Source organism: Symphodus melops (genome assembly GCF_947650265.1).
Source record: "Symphodus melops genome assembly, chromosome: 5".
Classification (NCBI taxonomy): Eukaryota; Metazoa; Chordata; class Actinopteri; order Labriformes; family Labridae; genus Symphodus; species Symphodus melops.
In genome coordinates, this window is record NC_136695.1 from 23089943 (window position 1) to 23106817 (window position 16875).

The 16875-nt window shown below is 37.1% G+C and overlaps 2 protein-coding genes across 2 annotated transcripts; both read right to left on the reverse strand.

Moving 5' to 3' along the window:
- On the reverse strand, positions 1-15493 carry LOC306824012 (cell adhesion molecule CEACAM5-like; the record flags this gene model as incomplete). Its single annotated transcript, XM_079343969.1, has 9 exons — positions 1-760; positions 860-891; positions 1540-1633; positions 1903-2154; positions 2282-2551; positions 11646-11906; positions 12043-12318; positions 14110-14424; positions 15451-15493. 9 exons carry the CDS (start codon positions 15491-15493, stop codon positions 606-608), a joined length of 1698 nt encoding a protein of 565 aa, XP_079200095.1. The 3' UTR covers positions 1-605.
- On the reverse strand, positions 9136-10712 carry LOC306823497 (cell adhesion molecule CEACAM20-like). Its single transcript, XM_079343071.1, has 5 exons — positions 10638-10712; positions 10016-10264; positions 9615-9720; positions 9407-9438; positions 9136-9312 (listed from the first exon to the last, which is right to left on the reverse strand). The coding sequence occupies exons 1-5, from the start codon at positions 10666-10668 to the stop codon at positions 9251-9253; spliced, it is 480 nt and encodes a 159-aa protein (XP_079199197.1). The 5' UTR covers positions 10669-10712; the 3' UTR covers positions 9136-9250.
- Positions 15494-16875: the final 1382 nt, after the last annotated feature.

The window sequence follows — 16875 nt, forward strand, 5'->3', positions numbered from 1 at the left end:
CCTCCCTCTCATTTTTAGCTGTCAAAACCCACAGCCACACATTCATCACCTCCAAACAAGACGACTGCAACAGTCTCCTCTACGATTAGACTCTCTTAGTAATATTATTATTTTTTAGAATCAAAGGTGAAAAAAATAATTAAAGCACCTGTCTGTTTTCTGTAGCTGAACAATTAAAAATAAAGAAAGTTCACAGAAAACTGAAATTCTTTTCATAGATAATATTGCTACAGCCCAATAAAAACAGAAATGCTTTTGTTGTTTGTTACAAAAGGTTCATTATTTCAGCTGTAAGGCACACTGATTGTTACCCTTGGTCATACTGATGATTGTAGTTTCCCTGCATTGTGACTAACTTCTCTAAAAGTATTTATCCTAAACTGAGTGGTTATTGTCTCAGAACATTAAAAATGTATTAATTAAAGTAATTACCAGAAAAAAAACTATATACATATATTTAAGCATCTGTTTTACTATATCTCATTTAAAACAGATGTTTACAAAGTGCTTTGACATTATAATAAGGATGTCTCTGTGGACGAGTTCCTCCTGGTACACGTTTCCTCATGTCACAAGTTCCATTTACCTTCAAAAGACAGCTGACTTTATATGCACTCATATACCCTGAATGTGTCCTCATATTCTGCTGATGACCTGTCATATACTGTTGATACGTTCTCATACACTATTAATGTGTTTTCATATACCGTTGAAGTGTTCTCATTTACAGGATCTTGTTGTTTTGGTTGTTGTGGTGTATCTGAAACAAAGAGCCGTGATGGTGAATTACATGTAATAGATGAATATATGTAGATATTTATATCAGTCATGTGTTCAATTCAATCTGAGGAGTTCTTACCTGTCCCTTTTTGCTGAGGTTTGTTGTTGGCTCTAAAATAAATAATTATCAGACCAAATATTAATTTGATGATTCTTATAGTTAGGGCTGGTGCAGGTATAGACCAGCTCATAGTTATTCTGCTATAGGCCTAGACTACAGTGGGAGCTGGCACCTTGAACTCTTCTCTCTCTCTCTCTCTCTCTCTCTCTCTCTCTCTCTCTCTCTCTGCTCTCATATCATATTACTGCTACTGTAACTATCTTTAAATCCCATTTACTAACCACTCCTCCACGTTTGTCCTGTCAATCTGTAAAACTGAATCTAGTTGAACATTTTCTGTCTGCTTTTTCCTCTGAACTCACTCGTGTCTTCTTGGATTCCAACTCTCTCTTTTGTTTTGCAATCTTTGTCTTTCCACTACGTACATTTTTACATCTTCTGTGCTTTTCATATAATCTCGTTCTCCTCCTGTTGCTTTCAATTTAATGTTGGAGCAACCCCCTGTAACTCCACAAACCCGTTCCTGCATTTTAAACTTCTCACCTTTGTGGCTGCTTCATAAGTGGAGAGATCGTCCTCACTCTCCTACTGTAGGCAACAACTAAATAACTACTAGTCATAATGAACTATTACATTCAAACGTGCTGGGATGAAAAATAAGCTTTCCCGCTTACGATTCAAAGACCTTTTCAACTTACTTCTTTTTATAGAGAAAGTATCCTGCAACAGCAGCTGCTCCAAGGATCACCAAACATGCAATAACTATTCCAGCGATACAACCACCCGGACAGCCTGATGTAAGGAGTTCAAAGGTGAAAAGAAAAGAGGGGGACAAGAACATGTTCTGTAAACAGGAACTGTACCATACGAACAGCAGATAGGTCGCATTCATTGATTTACCCTGATTTCTCTCGACAGATTATTAAGGCATTATGGGTAATGAAGCAGATTCAGTTTAAACAAGGAAGATGAATGCTTGGAATTAAACCACGAAATCTCTGGTCCTGTGCTCATTCATTTGAATACTCCTTTATCAACTTTAAGTCTGACTGTCTTGTTACCTGTTACAGTCACGTCAAACACTGAAAAAGATGATCTTCCAATTATGATATTCTTAGCTTGACAGATGTAGTTTCCACTGTCGGACAGTTCAGCGTTCATTTTAGTGTACTCAGGAGAATTGTGTATCTCTGTCCCATCCAGTAACCATTTGTAGTTTGCAGGTGGTTCAGACTTTGCATCACAGGTTAAAGTGATGGTTTGTCCCAAAGATACGACATGGTGGCCTTTGATTGTGGGGCGTTCTGGTCCGTCTGAAAAAAGAGTAAAAAAATCAAAATCAATGTGTAACAGGTAAAGGTAAGCTGTGTTTTAATGGCATATTAGTGTTATGACGCTCATCATTTGAACAGTTAATGAGCACAGTCGTTTGTTACCTACAGTTCACAACCAAGTGGTATTTAGCTTCCATGGTGTTGATGGGGTTGCTGATTTTACAGGAATATTCTCCTTTGTCTGTTTTACTCAGGCGTTGAAAAAACAGCACTCTGTTGTAATCATGAAGTATAAAGTCGGCTTGAGTCAGATCAGATCCATCCTTCATCCACTTTCTGGTAAACACGGAGCCAGCAGCGTCACAGGTTAAGATGACAGACTTCCCCTCTATTGCCTCCTTTGGTGATGATGTGATAGAAGCATTTGATATTCTCTCTGTTGGACAAAAGATCACAGAAACTTCTTAAATGTATGAAGAAGAAAAACACAGGATTCTGTCGGTATAAAACAACAATTGATTAAAATATTCAACAGCAACAAGGTCTTTGAGCTCTAATTGAACGTCATTGTTTGAAAGGTTTCACCTCAAGTCTAATGGAAACAAGCCGTATACACTACATCGTTATCTAACATGCAAACTAACATGTTACCAAAAAGTTCACAACCTCACAAGCACAAACTTCATTCAGAGCAACTTTCTTCTTCATTCTTTCAACCAGGTGAGTCAAACCTGTATTGAGAAAATGTGTTTTCTAATAATCAGTATTTGATGATTGAAATAAAATCACAGACGATGTTTGACTGAATGAAACACGACGGTTACTATAACAATGGTTTTACAGTGATCGGTGCTCAAACCCTGGTCAGTGGATAAGTCCGGGCCACAAAATCACTTTTCTAAAGTGAAGAGAAAGATTGAGTTTACAGTTAATACAACATTTTATGAAGTCATTACTGAGCTACATGTGTCAACTGTACTGTCAGTCACGTCATTAAATCTCTTTGTATTGCATCAAATAACTAGAGAACACTCAACGACACAGAGAAATGAACACGAGGTAATAAATCAGCATGTGTCAAACTAACAGACAAAAACTATGTTTAACTAAAACAGTTTTAAATGTAAAAGCGCTCTGAGCTCAGCTGTCAGACTCACTCTGAATGTTTAATGATTACATCTTAACATTTCTGAGTCCTGGTTCTTGGTGCAATAATTAACCAGTGTTGGAGCCTCTTCCCTATTCACTATCAGCACTGGTAAACTTTGTGAAAAAATGTTTTGTCAAACAAACAGACAAAACAGGAAAACCATGATCTAAACTCAAAAGAAAAGAAAGACAGACTTGTCAAAGATGTATATTTTGTGGGTTATTGATCATAAGTAAGAGTTTCAGTTTGAACACGTGGTGTGCGTTCACATGTTGATTGGGTTTAAATGGGACTTAATGTGTGACCCCTCAGTTGTTTCTGTTCCGGATGGAAAAGGCAGAAACATCTGAAGAACAAACACATGGATGTGTTTGTGTGTTTGTGTTTGTTACACAAATTTAAAGTTCCTTCTTTTAAAAAAGGTTTTACGATGAATCTACATTATTTTTCACAAACCTTTCATAGAAACTCACCCAGTACAGTCACAGGTAACTGCAGAGATGTTTCATATGTTAGAGTTTTGGCGTTAAAAGCCCGGCAGCTATAAAATCCACTCTGACTCTCCTGAATGTTGGTCAGTCTGAGCTCAGGTCCAGTATGATTCTGCTGACTTCCATTTAGAAACCAGTCAAACTGAGCTTCAGGTCTGGAGTCAGCATGGCAGGACAGCACAACGTTTGATCCTTTCTCAAAGTATTCTTGTGAAGGGGACAAAATGACATTTTCTGGGCCATCTGAATATCAGGGAACAACAACAGCAAACGAATCATCATAATGTTATTGGAACATTAAAGATAGTGCAGAGTCATGCAGCTTGACTCATCTTAATGTAGTCAGAAAAAGGTTTGAGTATGTAGGTAAGAAACTCACAGCTGATGGTGAGGTGAACTTTATTACTGACACCATTACTGACAGGATTGGACACATGACAGCTGTATGGTCCCTGGTCATAACGGCTCACACTGCTTATAGTGAGAGTGGAGCCTCTATCAGTGAGCTGGACTCTGTCACTGGCTGTGACCTCAGAGCTGTCGTTCATCCAGAGGAAAGAGAGGGAGGATCCAGAGGAGGAGCAGGAGAGACGGACAGAGCTGAACTCTATTAAGTCTGTATCGTTGGCATGAGCTGTTACTGCAGTGATCGGCTCTGTGGGTCAAAAAGAAAATGGATTTACAGTTCCCACATAATCGAGGTAGAGTGGAGAGAAACTACAGGATGAATTTAAGCCCATGATTGAGAGTTACATTAACTGCCACTTTTAAACAGCAGTATTTCCATATATCATTATTTGCAATTATTATTTTGGGGCTTTTATTGCTGTGATGTTAGAGATAGGACAGTTAATAAAGTCGAGGAGAGAGACATGAAATCATTATGAACATGTATTATTCTCCTGCTGTGCATAATCTCTATTCAGCACTCTAACAGATACATCAATTGAAACGTTGTCTTACCATAAACACCCAGTGTGGTTACACCGTCAATGTCCTCAAGGTCCCCTGTAATCCTGACTGTGTATTCTCCACTGTCACTGAGAGACAGATTCCTGAGCTCCAGAGATGCAGTAGAGGGGAAGTAGGTGATTCTTCCCTCATAACCTGGAGAAGTTGTGTTTACAGTAATCGAAGTAAATATAAATGTGTCCCCAAACATCCAGCTAACTTTTAAAAATGGACCCTCTGGTGGATTCACTGTGGTGAACATCACTGTCCCTCCAACAGTTCTATTCAGAGGACCATCTGGCAACAAACCAACTCCTTGAGTTAAACCTGGAAGACACAGAAACACATCTTAGAGGATCTTTAATAATGTGAAACTTGAGGACAACTTCACTCTTTTTTAAAGCCTTGAATTTCGTGTCATTACTTTTGATGTATTTTTATTGAAAGAAGTCTATCCTGCATTTTTGTCAATCATAAACATTTGAAGGAGTTTACTGTTCATGGCATGAGTTAAATCAGAAACATTCAGAAAATGACTTTAAGGGGATTGATATAACCATTATTCCACAGCACTTGATACAGTTTCAAATTAAAAAAGGCCTCTCTGTTTTTGTAGAGTTTAAAATCAAACTTGAATTCATCATTAACACAAGGCTGGTTTGAGGTCTTTTGTTCTCATGTAATGCTGCTTTTGTTTGATGCTTTCTCTTTCAAAACCCAAACGTGGAAATATATATGAAGGTAAATACAAAAAGAACTGCTGTCAAACACTTTCAGAAAGCCTGTGATATATATGCTTAAAGTATCTTTTCATAATGTTAAAGAATTTCTGTAAAAAAAAAAGTGCAATATGAATTCACTGTTTCTGATGTCAGTCAGACCTGATGTGGTTCTTCTTTAACTAGAAACCAAGGACAGTTTAGAGTCTCAACAGTTCTTCATGATATCTGCAAGGATGTCGGGGAAAACTTGTTGTTCGCTCCAAGCTCCTCGACATCTTAAATATATGCAGCAGAGCCTTTAGAAGAGCCTGGCAGTATGTTTGAGCAGCACACTGAACCATGTCTCTTGCAGTATGTATCTGATGTATAAACTTTCATCAACACAAGCCATCTGAGTCTAAGGAGTCTTTTTGTGTTGAGTCCAGTCTTGATAATTTCCTCGACAGACCTGAAGGTAAATGCTCTCTGGCTGTGTCCTTGGATATACTCAACATCAGAGTAGTAAATGAAAGTTAAATGGTCTTAAGTCCTGTTTTTAGCCAGGCTGTGCTGAGTGTGAACTTCAAAACAAGCAGATATGTTTCAGCTATGGGATCTACATGATGGTATTCAATGAATATATTGATCAATACCATTTCTATTTCCTAAAACAAATGCCAGTTTATATGACAAAATCTACTTACTACATGTCCTTGAATAATCTCATGAAAAATCTTCATAAATGTGCTGTATTGTAATGATTGCTTACCTGAAAAGACTCCCAGGAGGATGCTGATCACGGCTTTTTCCATTTTGTCTAACGTACTGTCAAGTGTTACAGAGAAAAGAGTGATGTTTCACCTGAACAAGCCCTACTGATGTGAGTATCAGAAAGTGGATTTATGATAGCAGTATAAGGAAGTAATGTTTTTTCGTGTTCATCTGTCTGCATCAGTGAATTAATCATTTACCTCATTTAACTTGATGACAAGCAACTTAATCGAGTTTCAAACTAAAAAAAGCCCCTCTGTTTTTGTAGAGTTTAAATTCAAACTTGAATTAATGATTAACACAAGGCTGGTTTGAAGTCTTTCGTTCTAATGTAATGTTGTGTTTTTGTTTGATGCTTTGGCTTGAAAGAACAGCTGTCAGACACTTTCAGAAAGGCTGCAATCTATATGCTTAAAGTGTCTTTTCATAATATCTACATGGACAGTGCTATGGAATTTCTGTAATAAAATGTGTAATATGAATTCACTGTTTCTGATGTCAGTCAGAGCTGATGTGGTTCTTCTTTAACTAGAAACCAAGGACAGTTTAGAGTCTCAACAGTTCTTCATGATATCTGCAAGGATGTCGGGGAAAACTTGTTGTTGTTCGCTCCAAGCTCCTCAACATCTTAAATATATGCAGCAGAGCCTTTAGAAGAGCCTGGCAGTATGTTTGAGCAGCACACTGAACCATGTCTCCTGCAGTATGTATCTGATGTATAAACTTTCATCAACAAGCCATCTGAGTCTAAGGAGTCTTTTTGTGTGGAGTCCAGTCTTGATAATTTCCTCGACAGACCTGAAGGTAAATGCTCTCTGGCTGTGTCCTTGGATATACTCAACATCAGAGTAGTAAATGAAAGTTAAATGGTCTTAAGTCTTGTTTTTAGCCAGGCTGTGCTGAGTTTAAACTTGAAAACAAGCACATCTTTTCAGCAATATGGGATATTGATGATGGTATTCAATCAATATATCGATCAATACCATTTCTATTTCCTAAAAGTGTGACGAAATCTTACTACATGTCCTTGAATAAGCTGATTGAAAATCTTCATAAATGTGCTGTATTATGATAGCTTACCTGAAAAGACTCCCAGAAGGATGCTGATCACAGCTGTTTTTATCTGATTTACTGTCAAGTGTAACTGAAAAAAGAGTGATGTTTCACACTTCTGAACAAACCCTACGGATGTGTGAGTATCAGAAAGTGGATTTCTAACATGATGGCAGTATAAGGAAGTATTATCTAATGTGTTTTTGTTAATCTATGTATTAGTGTGAGTGAATTAATCATTGACCTATCCAACAAGCAATTTTAAAACAGCAATTCAGTGGGGAAAACACCTGTTGATAAATAGAAGTGTGTGTATAATGTGTGAGTAAAAAGGCAAATCTATTAGTTCTGCAATATGAGCTTTTACTGTACACAGCTTTATTAGAGGACCATATGTTGTCACGTTGCGGGTAGGAAACAGGGAGGAGGACCCAATTGCAGAAAATAGGGATTTATTTAACAAAAAGCAGACTCAAAATCAAAAGGCAAAAACGTACTCAACACTAAATCCAGAAAGGCAGGGACCAAACGATCAACGACAGACTACAACTACTCAAGACAATGAACCGACAGAGGACTGAGGAAAACACAGAGACTAAATAGACAAGGGGTAATCAGAGGCAGGTGAGACCAACGAGACAGGTGAGGAACATCAGGGTAATCACAAAGGCGGGAAACACAAGGAACAAAGAACACAAGACCAGAACACTGAGGACAAGTACAAAGTAAAACCCGACAATGAAAAGACATAAATAAAATAGGAAACACTTAAAACAAGACTAGGAAACATTAAACACCAAACTAAGATCCGCAAAACACAAGTAACAGGAAAACAAGCCTACAGACAACAGAAGAACACAAGGATACAGAGAAACACACTAAGGACTAAATTAAACCACACTAGGAATCATACATACACAGAACAGGAGGGAAATAATGAAAGCTAAAACAGGATTAAATACAGAAACAAAACCAAACCATGACATATGTACAGTACAAACCACATTAGTGCAGGGGCCAATATGAAATCACTTTTTTTAACAATATGGAGACATTCAGCTGATGTGAGACCTGACAAAAAAACATTTATAACTTGTGATGCATTTTAAAATAACTTTCTTTTTTAATCGATCAACATAAAACATTTTATTTAAAATATTTCTTTTGGACACAAAGGTGAACACAATAATGAAAACATCTTTCTGAACAATTAAAAATGAAGAGAGTTCACAGAAAACAGAAATTCTCTTCATGGATGATATTGCTACAGTAAAATAAAAAAAAAAAATGCTTGTGTTGTTTGTTATAAAAAGTTCATTATTTCAGCTGTAAGGCACACTGTTTGTTACTCTATAGGTCATGCTGATGATTTTCTTACTGTGTAGTTTCCCTGCATTGTGTCTAACTTCTCTAAAAGTATTTATTCAACCTAAAGATAGAAAAAACGTATTAGTAGTATAGTAAACAAAAAGTATTAATTCTCTTTTAGCTGCTTGTGAAGACTTTTAAAAGTTTAAAATACCTGGAAAAAATAATATATACACAGTATATACATAAACATCTCTCTTTATATACTAAATTATGATATCACATTTAAAAATTAGACCCATTTTGGGGTGTTTTGTTTTATTGGACTGACCACTGGGTGGCGCTGTGAACCCAGGCAGTCAAACTTTATTTAAAGGACTCAGACCATTGACAGGAAAAAGGTGTTTGACCGTGGCACACCGTGGTGAAAAGATAGGGAATTTTCTGTTTTATTTATACATCTGCGTTATGTTGACAATTAAAAGAAGTGACTTTACTAAAATAAATTTGTGTTCAGAAGTTTATTTTTTGGACTCAGCAGCCACAGGTAACCCAACAACTAAAAATGTGAGTCAATAAAAGATATTTACAAAGTGCTTTGACATTATAATAAGGATGTCTCTGCGGACCAGTTCCTCTTGGTGCTCTACCTTCATGGTAAATGTTTCCTCATGGCACGAGTTCAATTTACCTTCAAAAGACCGCTGACTTTATAAGTTCTCATATACCGCTAAAGTGTTCTCATAAACATCATCTTCTTGTTTTGGTTTATCTGGGAAACAAAGAGCCGTTATGGTGAATTACATGTAATAGAGTTTAAGTATATATTTAAGTAAAGGATGCATTTGAATCACATGAGTGTTTACCTGTCTGCTTTTGCTGAGGTTTGTTGTTGGCTCTGAAATGAATATTAATAAGAGAAACCCGTGAAATATTTCCAGATGCTTCTGATCATCTGAATTAACATGTGTCTATTTAAAAGTACTGTTACTGACCTCATTATGATTAATCAATTATAAGGGCTAGTCAGCCAGAATACGTTTAGTTGTTATGATGTTAAATTCTTATACTCACTTCTTTATATAAAACATGTATCCTCCAGCAGCAGCGACAGAGGCAACAATCAAACACGCAATTATTATACCAGCAATGGCACCAGCTGACAGAAGACCTGGTTTCTCTGAGACACGTGAACAAATAGAAAACATGTTCTTTTAAACACAGTGTGAACATATGGTCATGACATGTACAAAATATGAATACATTCTCACATAATTATTAACACACAAATTAAATATATTATAAAACATATATATATATTTTTTTAAAGTTCTAATATGGACTGAAACCCAGTTCTTCTAAACATGAATATCAGGAGGGCCATTACACTGTTGTACACAATTGCTGCCTTTTTTTGTTAAGGAAGCAAAGCTTTACATGGATTTTACTGCTGCCAACAAAATACAGCTCTTCACCTGTTACAGTCAGTCCATGAACTGCATAGGATGCTTTTCCAGTTAGACTATTCTCTGTGAAACAAATGTAGTTTCCACTGTCAGCAGGTTCAGCAACCTTTTCAATGTAGTTTGTGTTCCACATCTCTGGGCCATTCAGTATCCAGGTGTAGCTCGCAGATGGTGTGGACTCAGCAGAGCAGTTCAATAAGAAGGTTTGATGAAGATGTATCTCACTTGGACCTTCGATTTGAACATTTACTGGTCCATCTGAATATTGGAGAAAACCACAGCAGAAGAATAATCACAATGTTATTGGAACATGAAATGAATAAGGTGAGGCTTGCAGCTTGTTTTATAGTGAAATAGTATAATACATGTGCCTTGTGTCTTTTGATTCAAAATATCACAAAAAGTAAGAACAACTCTTTGCCATGTGAGTGAGGAGTATACGCTAAAATATTTTAATCCCAATTATTTGCTGGGTGCATGTGAGAACAAAAATACTGACAAAAACAAATAGGATAAGTACACCTTTCTAAATGTGGCAGACAAACATGTCTCACTGATATTTGCAGATGAAGTCTGATGAAAAGTAAAACATCATTTGAACAGTTAATGAGCACAGTCGTTTGTTACCTACAGTTCACAACCAAGTGATATTTAGCTTCCATGGTGTTGATGGGGTTGCTGATGTTACAGGAATAATCTCCTGCGTCTGTTTTACTCAGGCGTTGAAAAGACAGCTCTCTGTTGTTATCATGAAGTATAAAGTTTAAAGCTTGAGTCAGATCAGATCCATCCTTTATCCACTTTCTGGTAAACACGGAGCCAGCAGCGTCACAGGTTAAGTTGACAGACTTCCCTTCTATTGCCTCCTTTGTTGATGATGTGATAGAAGCATTTGATATTCTCTCTGTTGGACAAAAACAGGTTTCTGTAGTTATTGGTTCACGAAAGACCGTGTGTCATTATTTGATCTGGTTCAGCATTTTGTTACTTGCAAAATGTTAGTTCTCATTCTTCCCTTTTGTTGCTTGTTTCCCTTGTGTGTTTCCTAGTTGAATCTTTAGTGTTTCCTGTTTTATTTTATAATCTGTTATCTTAGTGTACTCTAAGTTCAAATGTGTTTATGAGTTGTCTGTGTATCTATCCCAAATCCAATCAGAATCCGTTCTAACTGACAGTCTGTCCGCATAAATTGCAAGTTGCCAGATCCGATTTGCCTATCTGTATTGATCTGATCCACATAGATTTCTATGGTAAAAAGTTGCACCCAGGATATACAACTGCAAAATGGGTGACAGAGAAGTGTGTCTGATTTGGATTTCGAGGTTCAGATTTTTGGAGGTTCAGATTTTGTGGCAGATCAGTGTCATCTGTTAGTTGTCGGTCCATGTCGGTCTTACCCCTGTCTGCGTATACTCTGACTGATGCCCAATCTGTTTCCACTGAGGAAGTCTTTTTGAGCTATAGAGCAGCCAGTCAGTAGGGGAAGCACTAAAGGTTTTGATGGAACATTTGGGGAGCAGTCATCTTGTCCATTTTTTTTATAAACCCAACAAACGTGTTTGTTTTTGTTCCACAAATGTAAAGTTAATTCTTTTTAAAAGGGTTTACAAAACTTAATCAACATTTCATAGAAACTCACCCAGTACAGTCACAGGTGACTGCAGAGATGTTTCATATGTTAGAGTTTTGGCATTAAAAGCCCGGCAGCTGTAATTTCCACTCTGACTCTCCTGAATGTTGGTCAGTCTGAGCTCAGGTCCAGTATTATTCAGCTGACTTCCATTTAGAAACCAGTCAAACTGAGCTTCAGGTCTGGAGTCAGCATGGCAGGACAGCACAACGTTTGATCCTTTCTCAAAGTATTCTTGTGAAGGTGACAAAATGACATTTTCTGGGCCATCTGAATATCAGGGAACAACAACAGCAAACGAATCATCATAATGTTATTGGAACATTAAAGATAGTGCAGAGTCATGCAGCTTGACTCATCTTAATGTAGTCAGAAAATGGTCTGAGTATGTAGGTAAGAAACTCACAGCTGATGGTGAGGTGAACTTCATTACTGACACCAGTACTGACAGGCTTGGACACATGACAGCTGTATGGTCCCTGGTCATAACGGCTCACACTGCTTATAGTGAGAGTGGAGCCTCCATCAGTGAGCTGGACTCTGTCACTGGCTGTGACCTCAGAGCTGTCGTTCATCCAGAGGAAAGAGAGGGAGGATCCAGAGGAGGAGCAGGAGAGACGGACAGAGCTGAACTCTATCAAGTCTGTATCGTTGGCATGAGCTGTTACTGCAGTGATCGGCTCTGTGAGTGAAAAAGAAAATTAAAATATTTTGGGTCTTTTTATGCTGCTATGTTGGAGATAGGAGAGTTGGTGAAGTCGGAAATCGAGGCGAGAGAGAGAGAGAGAGAGAGAGAGAGAGTGGGGAATGACTTGCAGGAAAGGAGCCACAGGTCAGATTCAAACACAGGCTGCCTGCTTGGAGCACTATAGTCTGTGTACATGGGGCGCACGCACCAACCACTATAGACTCTCAGTGCATCGATATATTCTTAAAGGAATCTGATCGTCAGACCATAAAGATTATATTTTTACTTTCAAAAAAATGTAATGCAGCTATGGTGAATACAAGCTCAGATTTTGTTGATATCTTTTTAACATTTTATGATTAAACTCACAGGTTTTTAAACATGTTTTTTTGGTGCTGAATAATCTGGACCAATTTTCAAAACAAAGCAGTCCAATTTCACACCACCAGAAAGTATGAACCTAAAATATAAACAAAGTTTCACTTTGATACGCTCTCAACAAAAGTTTTACAAATAACCACTGAACCTTACCTCTGCCTGCTCAGTGTGTCGATCACATACTGTTAGTGTTTACATTCATACTCATGCTCATCCATCAGTAAAATCCTTCAAATGAAGCAGCTATTGTACAACAGGAGGATCTATATTTCATTGTCAGGAAGAATTCATCCCACAAAGTAATAAAGTTATTTGTGTGTGAAAGTTTATCATTGATCTTGGAAACATTAGTTTGAAGAAGAAAAAGAAACAATTATTTAAGGTTCCAAACAGACTTATTTTCAGGTTTTCAACCAGATCTCAGATTCATTATTCATCAGTTCATATTTCTGTGTGTCAGTGTCTCATCATAGAGCAGCAGGAGCTCAGGGAACCAGAGGGTTGCTGGTTCAAGTCCCACAGCAAGTTGAATCTGGAAATTGGTGCACGTGCATGTCCATAGGATGTTGGGCGTGTGTGTATTTCAGCCTATGTGTGTGTGTGTGTGTGTGTGTGTGTGTGTGTGTGTGTGTGTGTGTGTGTGTGTGTGTGTGGCATGTTCAACAACAGAGTAACACTCCAGTCCTTTCATCACAAAGTGAACTATATGAAAGGGAGATTTCTGATCTTTGCTTTGCTACATTAGAATGATGAGTAAATACTTCATGTATTAAAGCAAGTTCCCTCCTCTGTTGAAGACTGTAAGAAGTAGCAGACAATGTTTGTACTAATTGACTTTAGCATTACATTGTTTTCAACCTTTTGTTGAATTAGAAAAAAGTTGGATTTATGACATTTTGTTGCATATTTCTGATTCAGATCTTTTTTAAAAAGGGAAACAAAAACATAATGAACCTTCATGACTAAATGTGCAGCAGATATACTTGTAGTCTTTAACATTTAGGGAGCAAAAAAAAAAACAATGCTTGACAATCTGGAGAAAACCTACTAAAGCATAAGGAATGAACAAACACATGGAAAGCTAATATATAGTTGATCAGGTTTTGATCAAAAAATTCCTGAATCTTAATTTTACCACTGAAGGTGAAGCAATTACATCATCATGTGAGCGCCACAAAATTCTTTAAATACAAATGTTTCCACTTATTTTGTCCTCGTATGAAGTACACACATGTACAGAATAATTTTTAACATATTCTGATTGTGCTTGAGCTCATATGTGTTGAATCTATGTTAAATATCAAACATGAAAACACTTTACACCTAAACACACATTTATTTCTCTCCTGCTGTGCATAATCTCTATTCAGCACTCTAACAGATATATCAATTGAAACATTGTCTTACCATAAACACCCAGTGTGGTTGCACCATCAAAGTCATTAGGGTCCCCTGTAATCCTGACTGTGTATTCTCCACTGTCACTGAGAGACAGACTCCTGAGCTCCAGAGATGCAGTAGAGGGGAAGTAGGTGATTCTTCCCTCATAACCTGGAGAAGTTGTGTTTCCAGTAGTCGAAGCAAATATAAATGTGTCCCCAAACATCCAGCTAACTTTTACAAATGGACCCTCTGGTGGATTCACTGTGGTGAACATCACTGTCCCTCCAACAGTTCCATTCAGAGGACCATCTGGCAACAAACCAACTCCATGAGTGAAACCTGGAAGACACAGAAACACATCTTAGAGGATCTTTAATAATGTGAAGCTTGAGGACAATTTCACTCTTTATCAAAGCTTTGTAGTTCTTGTCATTACTTTTGATGTATTTTTATTGAAAGAAGTCTATCCTGCATTTTTCTCAATCATAAACATTTGAAGGAGTTCACTGTTCATGGCATGAGTTAAACCAGAAACATTCAGAAAATGACTTTAAGTGGATTGATATAACCATTATTCCACAGCACCTGAGTTTAAAACTAAAAAAAGCCTCTCTGTTTTTGTAGAGCTTAAAATCAAACTTGAATGAATCATTAACACAAGGCTGGTTTGAGGTCTTTTGTTCTAATGTAATGCTGTTTTTGTTTGATGCTTTCTCTTTCAAAACCCAAACGTGGAAATATCCATGAAGGTAAATACAAAAAGAATGACCGTCAAACACTTTCAGAAAGCCTGTGATATATATGTTTAACGTGTCTTTTCATAATATTAAAGAATTCCTGTAATAAAATGTGTAATATTAATTCACTGTTTCTGATGTCAGTCAGAGCTGATACGATTCTGCTTTAACTAGAAACCAAGGACAGTTTAGAGTCTCAACAGTTCTTGCTGATATCTGCAAGGATGTCGTGGAAAAGTTGTTGTTCGCTCCAAGCTCCAAGACGTCACAAATTAAGTTATGCTTAAAATTTCTTTTCTTAATATCTGCATGGACAGAAGATAATTATTCACTGGAAAGTAAGTTGCTCTTCGGCTTTGCATTTGGATAAACTGAATATTAGAGTAGTAAATGACAGATTAGTTAAATGTTCATATATCTTGTTTTTATCCAGGCTGTACTGAGTTTAAACTTCTTGAAAAAAAACAGATATTTTTTCCAGCTGTGGGATCTACATGATGTTAGTGATTAATACATTGATCAATACAATTTCCATTTCCTAAAACAAATGCCCGATTATATGACAAAATCTGACTACATGTCCTGAATAATCTAATGAAAAATCTTCAGGATTATAGTGACAGTTTACCTGAAAAGACTCCCAGGAGGATGCTGATCACAGCTTTGTCCATTTATCTAACGTACTGTCAAGTATAACAGAGAAAAGAGTTGATGTTTCCCACTTCTGAACAAGCCCTACAGATGTGTGAGTATCAGAAAGTGGGTTTATGATCTTATAGCAGTATAAGGAAGTAATGTCTTTTTTGTGTTCCTCTGTCTGCATCAGTAAATTAATCATTTACCTCATTTATCTTGATAACAAGCAACTTTGGAACAGCAATGAAGTGAAAACAACTGTTGACAAATATAAGGTGATGATGTGCATAACTGCATTACACGTAGAGGAAATAGTCCAAAGGAGGCTCAATGGTTTGAGGACAGGTGGTGAGCTGAGTCTAATACAGGCTGAGACACTTTGTCCTCGGTCAGAGGTCAGAATGAGGCGAGGAGGGAGGCACTAATGGTTGGTGCCAAAATATGAGACAAAAATGTCTGGTGAAGGGCAGATTCAAACACTTCTGACATTTCAGTAACTTCAGTAACATTAAGGAGTTCAGTGTCTTTGGTTTCAGCATGGGACTGCAGGATGTGACATGCATGATTCACCCTTCTTCACATGTATGTGTTAGTTAAAATGTTTATTTGATAATGATAAAATCCTTTATTTTATCCAATCTGGACACAGCTTTGATTCAATGTTACTGTCAGTTTGTTTCTTGTTTGAGGCCCAACAGGTGTGGTGCCTTCTTCAGCTGCTGAATATGAATCAGTTAAAGATCGGGCTGCTGGCCATGGAACCATCAGTATCAGTCTTACGTCTATCGTCATTATTATGAGTGAAAATGGGGATCAAAGTGCTTCTCAACTTCATCCGCTGTGATTAACGTGATCACTCCTGCCTATTGTATTGTTGTTATAATAATTCTGTTGATAGATAGATCACTCACTTATCATACTTTATTACTGCTTACACCTCACATACTTTTACCAATATCACTGGCGTTGTAGCTATAAATCAGTTTTATTTCTTAATTTTGTTGTTTCTGTTTATTTGTCTTATTGTGGCTATTTGTCAAAAAACAAATGAAGCTCAAACTATAAACCAACTAAACTCAACAAACAGCCACTGACGCATCGTTCCAGTGAGGTCTTACACAGGCAACAAGAAAGTTCATGTCCGGTCATTTGTCACTGTTCTTCACTTTAATTCATGATAATGCACACAAACAAACACTTCATATGGCATCTTATTCATCTCTTCCTTTGACCTACATTTTGAAGTGTATGGGTTGTTTGATTTTGTTATGTGTAGTGTCTCATTGAAGTTTTGGGAGTAAGTGGGTTTTTATTTAAGTTGTGCTCCTACTTGAATTGTGATATTAGCTATGCTGCACTGCTGTTAGCTTAACATGTTTCATTGAATAGCTATAAAGATTTTAAATTCAAAGACCAG